This window comes from Theropithecus gelada, chromosome 12 (genome assembly GCF_003255815.1).
Source record: "Theropithecus gelada isolate Dixy chromosome 12, Tgel_1.0, whole genome shotgun sequence".
In the NCBI taxonomy this organism is placed as follows: domain Eukaryota; kingdom Metazoa; phylum Chordata; class Mammalia; order Primates; family Cercopithecidae; genus Theropithecus; species Theropithecus gelada.
Genome location: NC_037680.1, coordinates 47,740,561 through 47,763,241, shown reverse-complemented (window position 1 = coordinate 47,763,241; position 22,681 = coordinate 47,740,561). Strand labels below are relative to the sequence as shown.

At 39.4% G+C, this 22,681-nt stretch overlaps 1 protein-coding gene across 4 annotated transcripts in view; it reads left to right on the top strand.

Annotated features, from left to right (window-relative positions):
- METTL8 (methyltransferase like 8) overlaps positions 1 to 22,316 on the top strand; it is a 102,339-nt gene extending 80,023 nt beyond the window's left edge. For 3 of the 4 annotated variants that reach the window (XM_025405338.1, XM_025405336.1, XM_025405335.1), the window contains 7 exons: positions 5,508 to 5,878; positions 7,583 to 7,632; positions 12,955 to 13,018; positions 13,828 to 13,967; positions 19,492 to 19,598; positions 19,738 to 19,803; positions 21,210 to 22,316. In XM_025405338.1, the coding sequence (XP_025261123.1) occupies positions 5,508 to 5,878; positions 7,583 to 7,632; positions 12,955 to 13,018; positions 13,828 to 13,967; positions 19,492 to 19,598; positions 19,738 to 19,803; positions 21,210 to 21,400 (989 nt within the window). In that variant the 3' untranslated portion in view covers positions 21,401 to 22,316. The remainder of the gene's footprint in view (positions 1 to 5,507; positions 5,879 to 7,582; positions 7,633 to 12,954; positions 13,019 to 13,827; positions 13,968 to 19,491; positions 19,599 to 19,737; positions 19,804 to 21,209) is intronic. The other variant, XM_025405337.1, reaches the window with a different exon arrangement.
- The last annotated feature ends 365 nt before the right edge of the window (positions 22,317 to 22,681 follow it).

Below are 22,681 nucleotides of genomic sequence, written 5' to 3'. Positions count from 1 at the left end.
TTTCTCCACACTATATTATTTTATCATTACTGACCTGCCTTACTAGCAGCTTAATACTGAATATTTAACTCATGGTCAGAGCAGTAATTCCTCCAATTCCCCTGTTAACACAGATACTCTTGCAGTTCAGGAAATTAAATCATACACTGAAGGTGTTTGTTGTCTCATAATCATAATTATGATGATTGACCAAGCCATGGGGTCTCAGAAGCTCTCACACATTAATGGGAACTATGGAGTTGTCAGCACTGATTGGAGAAGCTGCTGAAAGCCAAATTGCAGACTCTGGTGCTGCTTCTCTGTTTTGTTTCTGTCCCACAAACCCATATATTCTCATAGAGCATTTAATGTTCCTGTTGCTCATCATTTCATCATATAACTTTGCATCGTTTATATTTCTTATAATTCAAAGTATGAGTTTAATTAATTATGTATTTCTGATCTGTCTTAATGAAGGGTAACTCCAATCAGCATTATTTTTACAATGTATTTACACTGTAAGCCACAATGAGGTTTTAATTTCAACTTGATACTTCATAATCGAGAAGAAAGTATGAATCATCAGAGATGATTTTCAGGGGTTTCATATTGACTTTGTGTTAGGGAGGCAGTGTAGTGTAATGGGAGAGAGCCTGGGCTTTAGAGTTTAGCAGACTTAGGCTAGGTTCTGACTCTGCTCTTTCTGACTGGGTGACCTTGGGGAAATTCTTTATTCCCTCTGACATTGAATTTCTTTCTCTGCAAATTGGAATAATAAAATCTATCTGAGAGATACTGCTAGGATTAAATGGGGAAAAAATCCAAGTAAAGCATTTGACATAGTGCATAGCCCATAATAAACATGTAATATGTGTTATTGTTGTCATTTTTAATGCTATTATCGGTATAATTTATGTGATTATCTGATTTCTTTTCTCCTAATTCCTGAGTGGGAAATAGTTGGAAAAGGCTTGAAAATATGTATATTAGCAAACCCTGACTATTGTCTTCTAATAGTAATCGAGCTCTTTTTATGGATTACATAGGCTAGAGTTGAATTTAGATGCCTGACATGTTTGGTTTCTGAACCAGATTGCAGTCACGTCACTACAGATTCATTTTCTCTTTAAATTATAAAAATTAAAACAGTAGTACAGACTCATGTTTAAAACAGCAATCTGATCCAAGATTTTGTAGTCTGTAGAACTGATAATGTTTAATGTTCTCCATAAATTCATGGGGCTTAATAGGAAAGTACACAGAATTTTTAGAGCTTAAACAGACTTTAGAGATACTACTCTAATTCAAACCCTTCATCAAATGAGGAAACTCTGTAGGCAATTTGAATGAAGAATTCAGCTAAGATTCTTTATCTTTGTGTAAGAAGTAAATACAGCTTTGCAAAAGAAAGAGCTATCTAATAATGATTAAATTGTTATCATTGCTTCAAATTTTCATCTTATTGTTATGAATGACTATAAAATAAATTTTAGAGCTGCCATCAATGTACATACTGTTCTGTGTATTTTCTCTTAATATTATTTTCCTTTATTTATTTTATTTTATTTTATTTATTTATTTATTGAGACGGAGTTTCACTCCTGTTGCCCAGGCTGGAGTGCAATGGAGTGATCTCAGCTCACTGCAACCTCTGCCTCCCAGGTTCAAGCAATTCTCCCGCCTCAGCCTCCTGAGTAGCTGGGATTACAGGCATGTACCACCATGCCCGACTAATTTTGTAGTTTTAGTAGAGACGGGGTTTCTCCATGTTGGTCAGGCTGGTCTCCAGCTCCCAACCTCAGATGATCTGCCCTCCTTGGCCTCCCAAAGTGCTGGTATTACAGGGATGAGCCATCACACCCGGCCTATTATCTTTTATTTTTAAATTGCTACATAAGGTTACCCTCTTTGAACTGCATGGTTTGCTTGCTCATTCCCATGTTGTTGGGCATTTGAGTTTTCCTCACTTTTTCCTAATATGAATAGAACTGCTATACACATCTTCTGTTTTTTTTTTTTTTTTTTTAAGTAGAGACAGGGTCTTGCTTTGTTGTCCAGGCTCATCTTAATTCCTAGCCTCAAGCAGTCTTTCTGCTTGAGCCTTCCAGTGTCGGGAGTACAGGCATGAGCCACCTCGCCTGGCCGCTATGCATGTCTTTTATTAGGTTACTCCCCTGCACTTCTCCCACCCCACTTAATTCTTACAGGAATATTCCCACAAATTAATCAAGATACAGTATTACAGTACATTCTAGTTACTGGTAATTGGGCTCAAACTCACTTCACAGGTAGCTTGATATTGTAAACTCAAATACTATAGATTTCACTAAATATAGGTCTTCTTAGGTGGCTGCTTTTTGTTAGGCAGAAAATCTTTTACCTGCATGGAATGAGTTACAAAGAGAGGTTTTTTTTTTTCAAGGTAAAGGAAGAAGGGAAGGCTTGAGAAGACCCTGGGGAAATTTGACTCCTTTATAATTTCTCCTGAGTCTGATTTTCAGAGTGTCATTTTGTTTTCTTACACAGTATATCAGGCATACTCCAATTTTTAAAAGTGGAGATATACCAATGTTATTGAAAAAGAAGGAAAATAGAGATAGAAATATTTAAAAGACAAATATATAGTTTTAGATTAACCATAAATAGGTTTCTTTCCATTAGTGCAGAGGTGAGCATGTTTTGGACTTAACATCACATAATTCTTTTGTTACAGAGATCTACTTTCATTTCTCAGACCTTAAATACAGATGGGAGTTTCAGTCTTTATAGCAGTCCTGCTGCCAGATACAATTCAGTCTTGATGGGAAGGAAGTCTTGTGGCCAGATGGGTGGCGATCCATGGTACAAGGCCATAAAGATAAAATTGGAAAGAAGAAAATTAAAACTACAAGGGCCTCAGGACAGGTCTTTGTAACAAAGATTAACCTGATTACAGGCAACTGCTTGTTCTGAGAGTAGGGGCTTCTTTAAAATTGTGAAGGAAATGCATCTCTTATTTTTATTTTTAGTTTAATTTATTTTTGGAATATATAATAAATTCACATAGATCAAAATTCAAATGAAAATTCTCCTTCCAACTGTGATCCCCAGCCACTCCTTTCCTCTCCCTAGAGCCAACCAGTATTACTGATTATGTGATTATCCTTCCAGAAGTATTTTGTACCTTCTACAAGTGTGTGTGTGTATACATGAATATTGTACATGTAACCATACACGTGTATTTTCTTCTTATTTTAATGAGTGGTTACAGAATATAGACACTGTTATATACCTTGCTTTTTCACCTAACACCAAATCTTGGAAATTATTCTGTATTCCTAGAAAGAAAGCTTTTGCATTCTTTGAAAATACTTTTAAAATGGCATGTGTCTGCAGTAGGTTAAAGTAATTTCTAATGCCTGGATTAGGCCTATTACATAATAGCACTCAAGAAATTGCTGTTGCCTGTAGCACTGCCCAAGAATACAAAAAAAAAAAAAAAAAAAAGCGGCGGAGTGGGGGAAGGAATTTGCCAGGTGCAGTAGCTCATGCCTGTAATCCCAGCAGTTTGGGAGGTGGAGGCAGGCAGATCCCTTGAGATCAGGAGTTCGAGACCAGCTTGGCCCACATGGTGAAACCCTCTCTCTACTAAAAATACAAAAATAAAATAAAAGGAATGTTTGCTGAATAAATGAGGGAGAGAGTGAGTTACTTTATTAATTTAAGGAACAAATAGGAAGAGACAGAAAGCTAAGAATTACCTGAAGCTCTAAGACTGTTGACCTAACCCTGACCTCAGGATGACATCATAAAATGCATATTTGTTTTAAGAGCATCAGAAATTTTCTTTAGGGCTTCATCTTGGGACATGTCAGTGGGAAGACATGCCTTGGAGGTTGGGGGAAGAATGGAGTTATGGGATGGCCTCCAGATTCCAAAAGTCAGGAGACATGGCCATGGATTCACTGTGATGGGGCTCTAGGACTTAGAACAAGTGAATTTAGGTCCTTTCTTCAAATGCAAAAAGAGGGGGTTGGAGTAAATTATTCCAATGGATCCTTTTAGCTCTTAAATTGTGTTGTTTATAATTTTGAAATTTCCTGTCTGATCACCAATTAGGACATTTGTTATGCTGAAATTGTATTTGTAAATACATTAAAAATGAGGTATCCTTTCTTTTTTATATTTATTTATGAGACAGGGTCTCACTCTGTTGCCTGGGCTGGAGTGCAGTGGCACAATTATTGCTCATTGCAGCCTTAAACTCCTGGGCTCAAGCAGTCCTCCTGCCCCAGCCTCCTGAGTCACCTGGACTACAGGGCATGAACCACTGCACCAGGCTCTTTTTTTTTTTTTTTTTTTTTTTTTTTGAGACGGAGTCTTGCTCTGTTGTCCGCTGGAGTGTGACGGTGTATTCTCTGCTCACTGTAAATTCCTCCTCCTGGGTTCAAGTATTTCTCCTGCCTCAGCCTCCTAAGTAGCTGCGATTACAGGTGTCTGCCACCACACCTGGCTAATCTTTGTATTTTTAGTAGAGATGGGGTTTCAACATGTTGGCCAGGCTGGTCTCGAACTCCTTATCTCAAGTGTCCATCTGCCTCATCCTCCCAAAGTGCTGGGATTACAGGTGTGAGCCACCACGCCCAGCCCTTATCCTTTCTTTTTTTTTGAGACAGAGTTTCACTGTTTTTGCCCAGGCTGGAGTGCAATGGTGCAATCTCACCTCACTACAACCTCCACCTCCCAGGTACAAGTGATTCTCCTGCCGCAACCTCCTGAGTCGCTGGAATTATAGGCACCCGCCACCACCCCCAGCTAACTTTTTGTATTTTTAGTAGAGACAGGGTTTCAGTATATTGGCCAGGCTGGTCTTGAACTCCTGACCTCATGAGCCACCACACCAGGCCCTTTCTTTAAGATAATAAAAAAACCACACAGGTTATTTGTTAAGATAACAAAATTAGGCTGGGCGCAGTGGCTTATGCCTGTAATCCCAGCACTTTGGGAGGCCAAGGTGGGCAGATTATGAGGTCAGGAGATTGAGACCACGGTGAACCCTGTCTCTACTAAAAATACAAAAAATTAGCTGGGCCCAATGGCGGGGACCTGTAATCCCAGCTACTTGGGAGGCTGAGGCAGGAGAATGGCATGAACCTGGGAGGCAGAGCTTGCAGTGAGCCAAGATCATGCCACTGCACTCCAGCCCGGGCGACAGAGTGAGACTCCGTCTCAAAAAAAAAAAAAAGATAACAAAATTAGAAAGTTGTTTGCCATGATTATATTTCTCACAAAAATTGGCTAAACTATTAAGATAGAAGCAGATTTACAGGGGTAGGACTAAATATCCCACATTTTGACACATTTTGAGAGAATTAAAGCTCTGTAGTTTCAACCTTTTATCAAAATATAATATTAAAGTTATTCACTAGTAAATATAATTGTCATAAATGATAATGTATATGTTTAATAATATTTAATTATCAAGATAGTAGCTAATAGTAAATATAATTCGTAGTGAAATAAATCTTTCTTTTTCCTCTTTATTTTAGTTAAGTATGAGAGAGAAGCTAGTAAATACTGGGACACATTTTACAAGATTCATAAGAATAAGTTTTTCAAGGATCGTAATTGGCTGTTGAGGGAATTTCCTGAAATTCTTCCAGTTGATCAAAAACCTGAAGAGAAGGCGAGAGAATCATCATGGGATCTTGTAAATAGGAGTGCTACAAATTGTTTCTCAAGAATGCACTGTCCTACTATGCCTGAAGAAAAAAATCATTATGAGAAAAGTTCTGGCTCTTCAGAAGGTCAAAGCAAAACAGAATCTGATTTTTCCAACCTAGACTCTGAAAAACACAAAAAAGGACCTATGAAGACTGGATTGTTTCCCGGTAGCAATGCCACTTTCAGGATACTAGAGGTACTGTGCTTAAGGGACAAAAATGGGAGGTGACAAATAATTTGAAAATGTACATTCTGTATTACTTTATTAATAATGCAGATTTTTTTCGGTAGAGAACTATCAAATCTAAATAAGCATTCAGTATACTTTGGTGCATAAATAATATTTAAGGGACTCATGTCTTTTAATCAGTCATGTTTTAAGCTTGTGGTTTAAATTTGGTTTTGTTGTGCTTTTTTTTAAAAAAAAATTGTCTGTTTTCATTTTAATCTGAGGCTAGTTTTAAGTACCAATGAAGTTTTGGCCTTAATTTTTACTCTCTTTGTTATTACCCCTTTTTAGGCGAAATAGAAATAAGTGAGATATATAATTTGCTATAATCTGGTGTAACCTTGGTTTTCTATTTTTACAACTAAACCCTGTCTTTCTGATTTTAAAGGCAATGTATACTGATTAGAGAAAATTTGCTAACGAGGAGATAAATTATCACCAATCCTACGAACAAAGGATTTAACCACCGTTAACATTTTAGTGCCCTTTTTCTTCTTCTTTTTTTTTTTTTTTTTGGTTTTGTTTTTTTTTTTTTTTTTTTGAGACAAGAGTTTTGTTCTTGTTGCCCGGGCTGGAGTGCAGTGGTGCCATCTTAGCTCACTGCAGCTTCTGCCTCCTGGGTTCAAGCGATTCTCCTGCCTCAGCTTCCCGAGTCTGGGATTACAGGCGCCTGCCACCACACCCAGCTAATTTTTTTGTATTTTTAGTAGAGACAGGGTTTCGCCATGTTGGCCAGGCTGGTTTTGAACTCCTGACCTCAGGTGATCCGCCCGCCTTAGACTCCCAAAGTGCTGGGATTACCGGCAGGAGCCGTGGCGCCCGGCTGACCTTTTTCTTCTTTTGTTTATTACTGTACATGTATTCTAAGTTTTGTTTGTTTCTATTTAACATGGTATCATAAGCAGTTTTCACTATCTTTAAAAATTCTCTATATTTTCATGGCTAGAAAATATTGTACTATGTGGAGTACTATAATTTTACCTATCTATTTTCACACTACTGGACATTTTAGTTGTTTTCAGGTTTTCTGAAGCAAACATCTTTGGGTATAGACTTTAGCTGCATTTTCTTTTATTGTTTTAGCTTAGATTTTCTAGTTCATAATTTATGAAGTTTTTAATACTTTTAAAACATATTGCCCACTTGCTTTCTAAGAAGTTGTACTAATACCATTCCATGATGGGTGTATGTCTGTTTCATCACACCCTCATTGATTGAAATATTATTTTAATGTTTCCCACTTTGTTAGACAAAAATTGTACCTTGTTTTAATATGCATTTCTTTGATTACTAAGTAGGTCACCTAATTCAAATGTTTAGAATCATTTGTACTTCTTTTGCATTTTGTCCATTTTTTTTCTCTGCTTATCCTTTTCTTTCTAATGAGCCCTGCCCTTTACCATATATATTGCAGTTTTCTTCACAGAGTATTGGTTATTTTTTAATTTGGTTTATTTTGGGTTTTGGTGTGTAAAAATTTTAAACGTTTCCATAGTCAGATTTCTTAATGTTTATTCCTGTGATTTATTTTATTGCTTTTGAGTTTAGCAAACTCTACTGAACCCAGAGATCCAGTGAGTCTAATTGTTTTTTTGTTTAATAGAAAATCTGACATTGGTGACAAAAATTTAACCTTGCTTTTTTGATATTTGCTTGTTCTTTTGATTTTAGGTTGGTTGTGGAGCTGGAAATAGTGTGTTTCCAATTTTGAACACTTTGCAGTGAGTTTTAAGAGTTTTCTTTCTACAGAATTTTACATATTTATGGAATGTTGAGAAATTCTGGGAAAATATTGTCATGTGTGTGCCAGTAGTGTTTCTAATTCTTATATGAACAATGGCTCAAGCAAATTTCAAAAGAAATGTCTTAATCTCAATGTCTACTTTCATGTGAACTGGGATTACTCTGAACATAGTGTTTCATAGCCATGGGTTGTCCATCATTGTTTTGAAGTAATTTTTTAAGCTTATGTGTATATGTATGAGAGAATAAGAAAAGAGGAAGTGGACCAGGCATGGTGGCTCATGCCTGTAATCCCAGCACTTTGGGTGACTGAGGTGGGTGGATCACTTGATGTCCGGAGTTCGAGACCAGCCTGACCAACACAGTGAAACCCCACCTCTACTAAAAATACAAAATATTAGCCAGGCATGGTGGCATATGCCTGTAATCCCAGCTGTTTGGGAGGGTGAGGCAGGAGAATCTGGTTGAACCAGGAGGCGGAGGTTGCAGTGACCCAACTGCATCATTGCACTCCAGTCTGGGCAACAAGCGCAAAACTCAGTCTCAAAAAAAAAAAAAAGAGGAAGTGAGTTCCTCCTTCCACTGAGCTGTGAACTGCTAAACTTCAGAGCTTATTTACTCTTCCTGGATACTTAGATGTCATTTTACACATAGAGAATTGAATGTAAAGCTTACAACTTAACCCTCATTTTGTCATCCCTTCTGAAGCAACACCCTATGTAAGATGTTTGCATGCCAAATCATTGTGTCTAGGCTTAAAATTATTTGGCGGTAGCAGCAACTCATCCTAAGACTCAAAAAAGCAGCCGGGCGCAGTGACTCGTGCCTGTAATCCCAGCACTTTGGGAGGCCGAGGCAGGCAAATCAAAAGGTCAGGAGTTCAAGACCAGCCTGGCCAATATGGTAAAACCCCATCTCTACTAAAAATACAAAAAATTAGCTGGGTGTGGTGGCGGGCACCTGTAATCCCAGCTACTCGGGAAGCTGAGACAGGAGAATCACTTGAACCCATGAGGTGGAGCTTGCAGTGAGCTGAGATGCACCACTGTACTCCAGCCCAGGCAACAGTGCAAGACTTCGTCTCACAAAAAAAGAAAAAAAGCAGAGTTTGACTACAGGGACAGAGATTTGCTCCAGGCTCACCCTTCCTGTTCAGCATTTCACCTGTGTCTTTTACTCTTTCCATGATGAACACACAAAACTCTTCAAACACCTTTTATCTATGGCCAGTCTGCCAAGCTCTGTTCTTTTTTAAGTTTACACATTATTTTTCCATTATAAAATCAGCATTAGCACGTTGCAGAACATTTCCATTAGAGGGAAAGGGGAGGGAGGGAATCACTCATCATCCCCATCATCCTAACATAGCCAATGACAAAATTTTTGTTTTAATTCCTTTCAGTCTTTATGCATATTTTTAAATGATGTGATCTTTTAAATTTTTTATTATGAAAATGTAAAAGCATCTGGGGCCTGGTGCGGTGGCTCATACCTGTAATCCCAACACTTTAGGAGGACAAGGCAGGCAGATCACTTGAGGTCAGGAGTTCAAGACCAGCCTGGCCAACATGATGAAACCCTGTCTCTACTAAAATTACAAAAATTAGCTGAGTATGGTGGTGCACACTTGTAATCCTAGCTACTCAGGAGGCTGACACAGGAGAATCGCTTGAACCCGGAAGGCAGAGGTTGCAGTGAGCTGAGATCACACCACTGCACTCCAGCCTGGGTGACAGAGCAAGAGACTCTGTCTCAAAAAAAATTTTTTTAATAAAAAATAAAGCATTCAGAAAAGTGAAGAGTACAGTGAATTTCCATATGCCCACCACCTCAATTCAACAATTACCAATATAATGCCAACATCATGACACTTTGTCTTTGATTATTTGGGATATAGCTCCCAAAACTTAGTATACTCTCTAATATTGTTGTAAATCTAACATAATGAATAGCGAGTAATTCCTTACTATTATTTAATAACCAGCTAATGTGGCCAGGCATGTGTGATGCTGGTAAATTTACAGTTCTGAATGTCCTTTCTCTTTGTGTTTTTGTTAGTTTTGTTTTCCTTTTTCTAGTTTCTGGGCTGCAATTTCCAATTTCCTTATGTCACATAGCCATATTCCTTTACCCCAGTGATCGCTGAGCTTATAATACACATAAATACACTACAATGGCAGTTGATTGTGTGTTACTTTATGACTGATCTCAAGGTATTATTTAGCATGTCATTTCTTTATGCCTTGTCTCTCCAACCACTTTTTATATTCCTTAAGGCAGAGGGCATATTTTATCCTAATCTGATTTCCCAGGTTGCCTAACAGTACAGCATAGTTAGAGCTCAATACATATTACCTGATTAATATCTCTGATTCCCCCACTTGCTAGTTATATTTTTCACCTCTCTGCTTCTCCCTTCAGCTTGTAATTGCAAGCTCTTGGTTCCTCACTCCCTAACTCTTTCTTCTTGGCTGTGTCTTTCTTTCCCTCTTACCCGTGTTTTAGAAATTACTGTAGCTCAATAACCTGAGATAATTAATTCATCTTTAAAAGGCAACCAGTGATTAGCCTTCCAAAGGAATGATTAGACTTTTTTTTTTTCTGCTTAAGAAATTATGTTTTACTACTTTTAGAGAGTATAGGATTAATGTTTTACATTTTCAGAATATTTTACCATAATTAGACCTCTAAAATGAAGAGGTCGTATCATTCTCCAAGGATCATTTAATTCATAAACCCCTGCCAAGAGAGTCCTTGGTGGTGTGGTGGTAGTAGTGATATTTACACCTGTTTGCTGGGAGAAGGGCCAAGGTAGTCAGCTGATTTTACAGAAAGGTTCTGGGAAGTCATTGAGTGGTCACAAGACATCAACCTGGGCTGCTGATGCAGTGGGAATTCCATCTCAGAGGTCATGCTGCCACCCTGGCAGGACACATGGCAAATGGCACATGCTTTCCTTTAGCTCCTAGACTGTTCTATATCTTATGGGTATTCGGTTTTTTACTGCCCACAGGTAGACTGCAGACCTTTTATAATGAGCTAGACATACCAGTGTCCAGAAAAGCATTTTGAGCTATATGGAAGTTTTTTGGGTTTTGTTTTGTTTTGTTTTGTTTTAGAGGACTATGTTAGTGTTTAAGTTCCTGGAAGGCAAAAGCAATCTCCTTTAATAATAATAGTGACGATAATAATAGCAACAACAATTATAATAATGACTAACATTTATTGAGTGCTTACTCTGAGTCAGACACCTTTCTGGAAACTTTAGCTATAAGAATCCATTCACTTCAAACAACCATCTTAGATGCCATGTTTATCTCTTTTTTAAAGATGAGGGAACTGAATTAAAGAAGAGATTAAGCAACTAGCCCAAGGTTACGCAACTAAGTAGTAAAGCTGAGAATCAAACCTTAGGCAGTCTGGTTCCAAAGCCCTTGCCCTTAACCTTTAGCCACATAGTGCTACATGTATCTGAGTGTTTGCTGAGAACATTTCAAATATATTTCAAACCACCCAACAAATTACAAGTCACAATTATATGGATTTCATAGGAAACAACAGGGGAACATGTAGAAGTAAAGTGCTATTTTTATGTTTGACAGATGAGAAAAGACCAAGCAGTACAAGTTTTAACTTTGATTCAGTACTGGTTAGCTTTTCATAAACAAATCCTATTCATCATACTTTAACTTATTTGGATAGATCTTAAATTGAACGCAAATCCCTAGTGCCATAGAATGAGTGAATTATATGTTAACATAGTTATTCATCAATGAGTTGCCTTTAAGAATATAATCTGAGGCCAGGCACAGTGGCTCACTCCTGTAATCCCAGCACTTTGGGAGTCCGAGGTGGGTGGATCACCTGAGGTCAGGAGTTTAAGACCAGCCTTACCAACATGGTGAAACCCCATCTCTACTAAAAATACAAAATTAGCCGGCTGTGGTAGTGCATGCCTGTAATCTCAGCTACTTGGGAGGCGAGGCAGGAGAATTGCTTGAACCCAGGAGGCAGAGACTGCAGTGAGCCGAGATCGTGCCATTGCACTCCAGCCTGGGCAACAAGAGCGAAACTTCATCTCAAAAATATAAAAAAGAGTATAACCTGAGCCTGGGTCAGATTTTGCTAAATGCATATTTGGGCTTGTATTCCATATTTATTTAGAAGTTCGCCTTGCTTGGAATGCTTCTTGAGTCAGATTAGAAGTCTTAATGATATGCTTCAAGGCCCACCTTTTTATCCTGCCATATACCAGTTTGGGCTCTCAGGATTAGTGCTGCTTCTCATCCCTGCATGTGACTCCCACTTCTAAACTCTTCAACCATTTCCCCTTCTTGTCACTTAACGATATTAACCTCCTCCTTCAGAAATTTTAAGACTTATACCTCAGGGTGCTGGCCCTCTCCACACCCCTGTAGAAGTTGTATAAAACCAATTATGTTGCCAACTAGACTAGAAAACCCATGACAGCCAGGACCATCCTTACTGTTTAATGACATGCTGAACTCTTTCTGTAGTTCAGACATGGTACTAAGCAACATGATGCAATGATTATTTGATACCAGCATACACAGTATAATCAGGAGGAGTACTGGCCTACAAATTTCAGAGTATATGACTGCCTTAGTAACCATGAACCAGCCATCATTACTGAATTTCAAATAAAGGCCAAACAGAACATATTTAAGTTAAGAAGAGGCCAATTAAAAATCATATCGCCTATTGGCCAGGCACAGTGGCATGTATCTGTAGTTCCAGCTACTCAGGAGGATGAGGCGGGAGAATCACTTGAGCCCCAGAGGTCGAGGCTGCAGTGACCTGTGATTGTGCCACTGTGCTCCAGCCTGGGTGACAGAGCGAGACCCTGTCTCAAAAAAAAGCTGAGGGGTGGGGGTGGAAATACTTATTAACGAGTCAGACCTACAGTTTCCTTTCTTCTCTAGTTTGAGCATTTCTGGACTCCAGATATAAATATTTCTTCTGGCCGAGCACAGGGGCTCACACCTATGATCCTGACAGTTTGAGAGACTGAGGCAGGAGGATCATTTGAGAACAATAGTTCAAGACCAGCCTGGGCAACATGGTGACACCCCATCTCTACAAAAAAATCTAAAATTAGCTGGGCATGGTAAGGCACATCTGTAGTCCTAGCTACTCAGGAGGCTGAGGAAGGACGATCGCTAGAGCCCAAGAGCTCAAGGTTATAGTGAGCTATGGTCGCGTTACTGTACTCCAACCTGGGGAACAGAGCAAGACCTTGTCTCCAAAAAAATAAATAAATATTTCTTCCATCTTCATAGGAACTCTCCAGAGTCCTTTCTGTATTGTTGTGATTTTGCTTCTGGAGCTGTGGAGCTCATAAAGGTATGCTACTCCCAGGAATCATACCAACTGATGCCTAAGGTATTACCCCAGAAAAATAAAAGTTGTTTTGATTTTAAGATCACTAGAGGTGGGGCGTGGTGGCTCACGCCTGTAATCTCAGCACTTTGGGAGGCCGAGGTGGGCAGATCACCTGAGGTCAGGAGTTCGAGACCAGGCTGGCCAACATGGTGAAACCCATCTCTACTAAAAATAAAAAAATTAGCTGGGTGTGGTGGCACGTGCCTGTAGTCACAGCTATTCGGGAGGCTGAGGCAGGAGAATGGCTTGAACCCGGGAGGCAGAGGTTGCAGTGAGCCAAGATCACACCATTGCACTCCAGCCTGGTGACAGAGAAAGAATCTGTCTCAAAAAAAAAAAAAAAAGAAAGAAAGAAAGGCCAACAGCACATAAGAAATGACCAGAAAGGGTACTGACCTACAAAATTTAGAATGTATACCTGCCCATGAATAATTGTAGTCCAAGCAGAACCTCTTTAAGTTCAGAAACAGCAACCCAGAGCAGACCTCTAATAATACTATCTACTAACTCAGAATACCCTCCTCTACTTTTAAAGTTAAAAAGGGATTGCGAAGGATATTTGTTATCAAGGCCAAGAGCTAGCCTTAATTTTTTTAGGGCAGCTGGAAATAAGCTAACAATACTGAATTGGAAAAAAGTGTTCAGATTGACAGAGGAAAGGCTTTTGGGAGAAAAGGTTAAAATTTTGACCTTTTTATTAAAAAAAAAAAAAAAAATTCCCGGAAGTCTACTAAGTCCTCTTTTTGCTTTCTGTTCCTTTATCATGACAGTCACACTCGTCCTACAGAGCAGCCCAGTGTTTTGCCTTTGTTCATGATGTATGTGATGATGGCTTACCTTACCCTTTTCCAGATGGGATCCTGGATGTCATTCTCCTTGTCTTTGTGCTCTCTTCTATTCATCCTGACAGGTAAATGAAGACGAAAGGGCAAAGCAGATGTGTAAAGCTCCTTTATCAGTAGTGGTTTTCAGAACTATCAAAGCAAAAATGACAATTTTTGAATTTATTATTTAGTGAGCGACATTATGTATAATATGCAGCCTTTTAATGGCAGTTTTTCCTTTCTTCGTACTTTTAGACAGAAACTGGTCAGACTACTTCATTAATGAGCTTTCTGTCACTGTCAGAATGAAGTGAGCATATTCTGGCAAGACACATACCTATTAAAAGTGACAGTGCTTCAAGGAAATTACAAATTCAGAACAATCTAATAGACTCCCAAGAGGGAAATTGTACTTGGCGATCAGAAACAAACATCTTTAGTGTAGTGTCTTCCTGAATGTTCATGAAGAGGTGGGCTTGGGATCTGTTTGGCTTCACACAGGCCTGTTGATGGGCTTTAAAAATTTTGTTCTAAAGAAGCACACTAGGGAATTAGGAGTTATTAAGATTTGCCAGATTATCCTTGGACCTTTATGATCTAAGGTTAGCCTGATGCCATCATTTAAATATTTATGACTTAAAGTTTCAGTGTTTTAAAACTATAAACATAGCTTTTCTCCAGAGAGAAAACATAAAGAGATATTACCAGCAATTAAAATGATTACCTTTCTTAAATCTTGCCACCTTCTATGTATTAAAGGGTAAGTATCAGGTCTGTGCTTTCATAAGGTTTCTTAACATTGGGTTCTCATAGTTTCCTGGTAGGAGATACAGCCTTGGCGTCAACCACTTTTTGTTTGATGAGTATGATGACCTTTTTCCATAGAAACTGAGTCACCATGTGCTTATTTCTTTGCAATTAAAAGGCCACTAGGACCTTTATAATTCTTTTACTTCCCATTGAGAAGTGAGCACTTTGATTACTTGTAGAAGAATAAATTCCATTTCCAAATAAATCTGAAATAAGATACATTAGCACCTAGTGAGGTATGTCAGGTTTTATGAAGCTACTGTTTCCTCCCAGTTTCTATAACCTATTTCCTTCTGCTAATCTGTTTAGACTGTAGGCATTGTTCAGGTACTAATAGAAAGATGTCATCTATGTGTTTGATATCCTCATATGAACAGTTAAAAGGATGGAGGAGGCGGATAGAGAACAAGATTTCCCATTTGATACCCATAACAAGAAACATTTAAATTCTACACATAGCCACAAAAAGACTATTTGAAATTAGTTCAGATAATGTATTTTCTCGTGATTTGAATTGAATGTTAAAGAGAAGAGAAAGGCTGGGTGCGGTGGTTCACGCCTATAATCCCAGCACTTTGGGAGGCCGAGGTGGGTGGATCACCTGAGGTCAGGAGTTCCAGACTAGCCTGGTCAACATGGTGAAACATCGTCTTTACTGAAAAATATAAAAATTAGCCAGGCATGGTGGTGGGTGCCTGTAATCCCAGCTACTTGGGAGGCTGAGGCAGGAGAATTGCTTGAACTCAGGAGGTGGAGGTTGCAGTGAGCTGAGACTGTGCCATTGCACTTTAGTCTAGGCAACGAGAGTGAAACTCTCTCAAAAAAAAAGAAGAGAAAGCAGATGCCTTGGGAAGATTGTGTCTATCATATAGCATTTCATTCTATTTATTATAAAATGAATTTAGATGTATCATGACAGTGACCACTGTCTTACCTACATAGAAATGATCTAAAAATAAGGTGAATGAATAGAAAAGGGACAATAGTAAATTTTTTTAAAAGGCAAGGCAGGCCGGGCCGAGCACGGTGGCTCACCCCTGTAATCCCAGCACTCTGGGAGGCCGAGGTGAGCAGATCACGAGGTCAGGAGATGGAGACCATCCTGGCTACCACAGTGAAACCCCATCTCTACTAAAAATATTTTTAAAAATTAGCCGGGCATGGTGGTGGGTGCCTGTAGTCCCAGCTACTCGGGAGACTGAGGCAGGAGAATGGCGTGAACTTGGGAGGCAGAGGTTGCAGTGAACCGAGATGACGCCACTGCACACTGGCCCGGGCAACAGAGCAAGACTCCATCTCAAAAAAAAAAAAAAAAAAAGGCAAGGCAGGCCAGGAGCAGTGGCTCACACTTGTAATCCCAACACTTTGGGAGGCCGAGGCTGGAGGATCACTTGAGGCCAGGAGTCCAAGACCAGCCTGGCCAACATGGTGAAACCCCCATCTCTACTAAAAATAGAAAAATTAGCTGGTTGTGGTGGCACAGGCCTGTGATCCTAGCTACTGGGGAGGCTGAGGCAGAAGGGTCGTTTGAACCCAGGAGGTGAAGGTTGCAGTGTGCCAAGATTGCACCACTGCACTCCAGCCTGGGCAACAAAGCAAGACCTTGTCTCAAAAAAAAAATAAAAGGCTGGGTGCCGTGGCTCACGCCTGTAATCCCAGTACTTTGGGAGGCCAAGGCAGGTGGATCACCTGAGGTCAGGAATTCAAGACCAGCCTGGCCAACATAGTGAAACCCCGTCTCTACCAAAAATACAAAATTAGCCGGGTGTGGTGGCACACACCTGTAGTCCCAGCTACTCGCGAGGCTGAGACAGGAGAATTGCTTGAAACTGGAAGGCAGAGACTGCACTGTGCAGAGATCGTGCCACTGTATTCCAGCCTTGGGCAAGACAGAGTGAGACTCCATCTCAAAAAAATAAATAAATAATAAAAATACAAAAATTAGCTGGGCGTGGTACCACACGCCTTTGATCCCAGCTACTCTGGAGGCTGAGGCAGGAGAATCGCTGGAACCTGGGAGATGGAGGTTGCAGTGAGCCAAGATCACGCCACTGTACTCTAGCCTGGGTGACAGTGAGTAAGACCCTGTCTCAAAAAAAGAAAAAACTAAAGGCAAGGCAATGTCTATAGTGTCACTTAGGACTATAGTAGTAGATTCAACCCCAGAAAAGTTCTAGAAAAGTAGCATCTTGGTAGCTTGGAAAATTCAGGCACAAGTAAGTGGCAAGCAATTTGGCTAGATCCTGAGTCTGGAGGACCCAGCTTAAATGGGAATAAATTGTAGGTGGCTACAAAAGAAGAGTGAGTTGTCCTTCTTGTCACTGAAATGGAAGTACACAATATTACAGAGCTGACCGGGCACAGTGGTTCACACCTCTAATCCCAGCACTTTGGGAGGCTGAGGCAGGCAGATCACAAGGTCAGGAGATCGAGACCATCCTAGCTAACACGGTGAAACCCTGTCTGTACTAAAGATACAAAAAATTAGCCGGGCGTGGTGGCAGGCGCCTGTAATCCCAGCTACTCGGGAGGCTGAGGCAGGAGAATGGCGTGAACCCAGGAGGCGGAGCTTGCAGTGAGCCGAGATCACAGCCACTGCACTCCAGCCTGGGCGACAGAGTGAGACTCTGTCTCAAAAAAAAATAGATAAAATAAAATAAAATAAAATATTACAGAGCCAAGCATAAAGCAGGCAGTCTATACATTTTTTGTCTCTTCTTTTCCTTTTCCTCTCCCTCTATCCAGAGATAAGTGAAGACAGCAGAGTTGGCCCAAGTAGGGTGAAGAAAGAAAAGGGGCTTCATACCATTCCTGTCTTGTCCATCTCACCCCCAGCCCACCCCCACCTGCAGTTCTCAGGAATTGTCTCGGGAGCTGCACTATGAACCAAGATGAGATTATCAAGAAAAGTAGCTCCCCTTCCTTACCTTTATCCTCAACCCCAGACATTAAAGGATAGCTGAGAGGAAAGGATGTGTAGGAGGAGGCGGCTACATTTTAAAGTGTTTGTTTATTTTTCTGCATTTTAGTTTCATGCTTGTTTTACTAACAATTACAGAAAGATTTTGCTATGTACATAAAATATTTATCCTGAAAGTGAATATTTTAAGGTTTAGATATGATTTTCCTTCATTGGCAAAGCCTACGATATAAGCACAGTGTGAAAATAACCTGTAATAAAATAAACAAAAAATACGTTTCTTTTTTTCTTTTATGTCCTTATGTTCTAGTTCTTTAAAAAGGGCTTTTCACCTAATCGTGCCACCTCCTTCTGTCCTACTTCTCTCTTATTTTATAGTTGCTTTCATTTTCTCAGTATCTGCTTCCTTCGTAATATGACATAATCTGAGTTTTACCTCACTATTCCACTGAACAATGTTTTAATTGAAAGGAATTTACAGATTATCTGATTCAAACTTTTCATTTTTTTCAAATAAGAAAACCTCAGCAGCTTTAAGTAGCTTAGATAAGGCAGAGACAACAAGAACTTAGCACACAAGCTTGCATTTACCATTCTCTGCCCATGGCAGACATTGATAATCGATTTTGTACTCTGTAACTCCCAATGAGCTTTATGAGTCCTTCTCAGAGCTCTGTAGGCAGCCAATGCCGTCACTCAGAATGAATATGAGATCTGAAATCTATGCCATCCCTGGCCCATAATCACATATAAAGCCATGAACACTTAGCAAAAAACACTAAATTAAGAGCAGCTATAAGGGATTACATTTGACTGAAAGCCAGATAAGTAGAATAAACAGTAAAGGAGAAAAGCAAAGGCTCCCTGATGTTGAACTAGGCTTGGAATGTGAATAAAATTTAAATAGGCAGACAGGAGGAGAGAATTCTTTGAGGAAAAACCATGTGAGCAAAGGCAGAGGCTGCTCAGGGCCAAGCATGACAGTTTGGCTAGGGGAGCTGCTTCAGATTGGAAAACTGTTGGAAAGATTAATTGGGGTCAGTAGTAGGAGATCTTAAGAGCTCAACTAAGATACTAAAATTTTATCCTATGGATTAAAATCATGAAAGTTTTTGAGCAAGGAGATGATTTGACAAAATTATTTTAAACAGAATTATTCATCGATAACATGCAGGAAGGATTGACAGGGAGAATAATACAGCGTGTTAGGAAGCAGATTTGTTTCCAGGCCTCAGGATATAGAGGTTGGTACTAAGGGAGTACCCATGGGAAACAAAAAAGACAGGAAATATCAAAGATGTCATTAAAAATAAAAATTAAAGAGGACATAGAATTTTATGGCCAATGGAGAGGATAGTGGAAGAAAAATAATTTCTCTTCATGAGGTGAATGATGGTGGTACCTCTGAACTAAATAAAGAAGTCAAATGGAGAATGAGCTCATTTTAGAGGAAAGATATTCCCTCTTTAGATATGTACAACTTGGGATGGCTTTGTCATATTTTTTATCTTGCAAGACAAATGAAGCACACTCAGTTTTTATCTGTCTCAGAACTACCTTCATTTTCTGTAAGTACCAGGAAACATCTGTGGTTTTGAAGTTTAGCTTTGACATCATACATCAAGCTCTGTGAAGTTACCACTCTGGCCATTTGGGTGATTTCTTGATACTCTAGGACTTTTGAATCTAGTCATTTAGCAAGTTGGTATTCTTTTTTCCTTCTTTACAAAATATTTTTATTATTGTTAGCCTTACGTTTATGGTTTAGATTTCTTTGGCCTTATCAAGCTTTTCTTATTTTGTCTTCAACAAAGTTAAAGCTAGCATATAAAACAAGATTTCCACAAACTGGGTATCTTTTTAATACTTTGTTTTCAAAGGATGCAAGGTGTTGTAAACCGATTGTCCAAGTTACTGAAACCTGGGGGAATGCTGTTATTTCGAGACTATGGAAGATATGATAAGACTCAGCTTCGTTTTAAAAAGGGTAATAGTATATTCAGTTTGAGGTTATTTTTAAGTGTTCTAAAGATGCCTTGATTATATTTCACATCAAAGTATTTAGTTGTTGTTTCTTTTTTTTAAGGAATACCCTTAAAAGTCTCTCTTTTCACAATTTTTTTCAGGACGTTGTTTATCTGAAAATTTTTATGTTCGAGGAGATGGTACCAGAGCATATTTCTTTACAAAAGGTATGCTAATCTACAAGAGGAAATGATTGGTCATAATTGTTCTTGTTAGTTATTATCTCATAGATTATAGCTCAGAAGCTATAAAACTGAGGCTTCTATCATTGATTAAGCATTAGATGTCTTCATACTTTGATGCTTATAACTGGTCTACATAAAAGGTTGAAAATGGCCGTTTATTTTTTAATCTTTTTCCAGTTGAAACTGCTTTAAAGAGGCTCTTGTTTTACCCTCATACCCAGATGAAGGTGAAGGCTGTTCCATTTTGGAGATATTGTTAGCCTAGATATGAAAAAAATTGATGATATACCACAACCAGAGGAGGACATTTGATAAGTTTATAGAAAATTACTTATCTTGGCCCATCACAGGGGTGCTCACCTGTAATTCCATCACTTTGGGAGGTGAAAGTGAGAAGATTGCTTGAAGCCAGGAATTTGAGACCAGCCTAGACGAGACTCTGTCTCTACAAAACAAATTTTTTTAAATTAGCCGGGCTGGTGGTGCATACCTGTAGTCCCAGCTACTTGGGAGGCTAAGGTGGGAGGATCACTTGAGCCAGGGCAAATGAGGCTACAGTGAGGTATGATTGGACCACTGTGCTCCAGCCTGGGCAGCAGAATGAACCTTATGTCTAAAAAAACAGTACATTTTCAAAATAGAAAGAAGGAAAATTACTCATCTTTAGCTAATTTCTCTTTTTTTTTTTTTTTTTTTTTGAGATAAAGTCTCCCTCTGTTGCCTAGGCTGGAGTGCAGTGGCACAATCTCAGCTCACTGCAGTCTCCACCTCTCCAGTTCAAACGATTCTCCCACCTCAGCCTCCCAAGTAGCTGGGATTACAGGCACCCACCTCCATACCTAGGTAATTTTTGTATTTTTATTAGAGATGGGGTTTCATCAGGGTGCTCTCAAACTCCTGACCTCAGGTGATTTGCCTGCTTCAGCCTCCGAAAGTGCTGGGATTACAGGCATGAGCCACTATGCCCAACGAATTTCTCATTTTTAAAAATGCATTTCTGACAGTACCAAGTAAATGCTGCATTCAAGGATTTTCCCAAATTTATGTGAGTACTTTTATAATCTGCCATTTTGGGTTTTTGTAAACCAACAAAAACTCAGAAAGGGAGCACCTTTCAAAATATTGAAAGCTGCCACCAATAGTTTTATATATCTGTTGATGTCTGCCGTGGCAGTCTGTAAACAGGTGTATTTTTATATGCATGGTGTATTTTTGTGAAGTAGAAGAAACTCGCTTGGTTTCATAGGTTTCCTTCACCAAATTGTTCTAAAGAGTGTTTCTTGTATAAATGAAATTTAGATGGTCAGTTACTCCATCAATGTTCTATTCCTTACCTCCCCCATCCCTAGTCACATGTCATATCTTTTATTGCCATTTTTGTCTCACAGGGGAAGTCCACAGTATGTTTTGCAAAGCCAGTTTAGATGAAAAGCAAAATCTGGTTGATCACCGCTTACAAGTTAATAGGAAAAAACAAGTGAAAATGCACCGAGTGTGGGTTCAAGGCAAATTCCAGAAACCATTGCACCAGACTCAGAATAGCTCCAATATGGTATCTACACTCCTTTCTCAAGACTGAACTTTGTAACATATTAAGGTACAAAGCCAGAGGACTGCTATTCAAGGACTACTATAAGTCTTTCGTTTCTCAAAAGACAATGAGAAAAAAAGAAGAGAATTTGTGTTTCCTGCTGTTTTGTCATAGGTGAGCTCCTTTGTACATTTTAAGCACATGTAAGTGGTTTGGCACAGTGTGCCTTTTTCTGTGCTTTGAAAACTTGATATGCCGAGCTTGTTTGAATTTATTACATCTAACCATTTTGCTTATTTCTTGAATTTTATAAGCATTCAATTAAATTAGTATTATGTCAGGTAATTTTGAGAACTCGTAACTTGACATTTTTTGCAAGTAAAAAAAATTGTTTATTTGTTTGGGCTTAGAAAACCAGTTCCCAAACACAGTCTGACTCTTCCCATTGTCATCTGATTGCAGAGAGAAAGCATACCTTGTTTCCAGGGAAAGCTACAACAAGCCCAAAGTCAAAGTGTATTATTTTTTGTCTTGTTGTTGTCTATTTTCTCCCACTTTTTTTTTCTTTAATTCAGGGGCTGACACCTGAAATCGAATTTTAGTTCCTCTTTCCTTTCCTAAAATTGGGGAAGTATAGCCCATGCTAACATTATTTTCAGGCTATTCTTAGATATACATGTTGTTAGGCCAGGTGCAGTGGCTCACACCTGTAATCCCAGCACTTTGGGAGATTGAGGCAGGCAGATCGCTTCAGGTCAGGAGTTCGAGACCAGCCTGGACATGGCGAAACCCTGTCTCTACCAAAAATACAAAAATTAGCCAGGCATGGTGGCACATACCTGTGGTCCCAGCTACTCGGGAGACTGATGTGGGATGATCGCTTGAGCCTAGGAGGCAGAGGTTGCAGTGAGCTGAGATCGTACCACTGCACTCCAAACTGAATGACAGGGTAAGACCTCATCTCAAAATTTAAAAAAAAAAAGATATGTAAGCTGACAAGCTCTTGTATCAGGGGCTTTTGACCAGAGCAACTTCATCTTGAATAGGGACTGTGTAAAATGAGGCTGAGACCTACTGGGCTGCAATCCCAGGAGGTTAATGCATTCTTAGTCACAGGATGAGATAGGAAGTCAATACAAGATACAGGTCATGCAGACCTTGCTGATAAAACAGGTTGCAGTGAAGAAGCCGGCCAAATGCCACCAAAACCAAGATGGCAATGAGAGTGTCCTCTGGCTATCCTCACTGCTACACTCCCACCAGTGCCATGACAGTTTACAAATGTCATGGCAACATCAGGAAGTTACCTATATGGTCTACAAAGGGGAG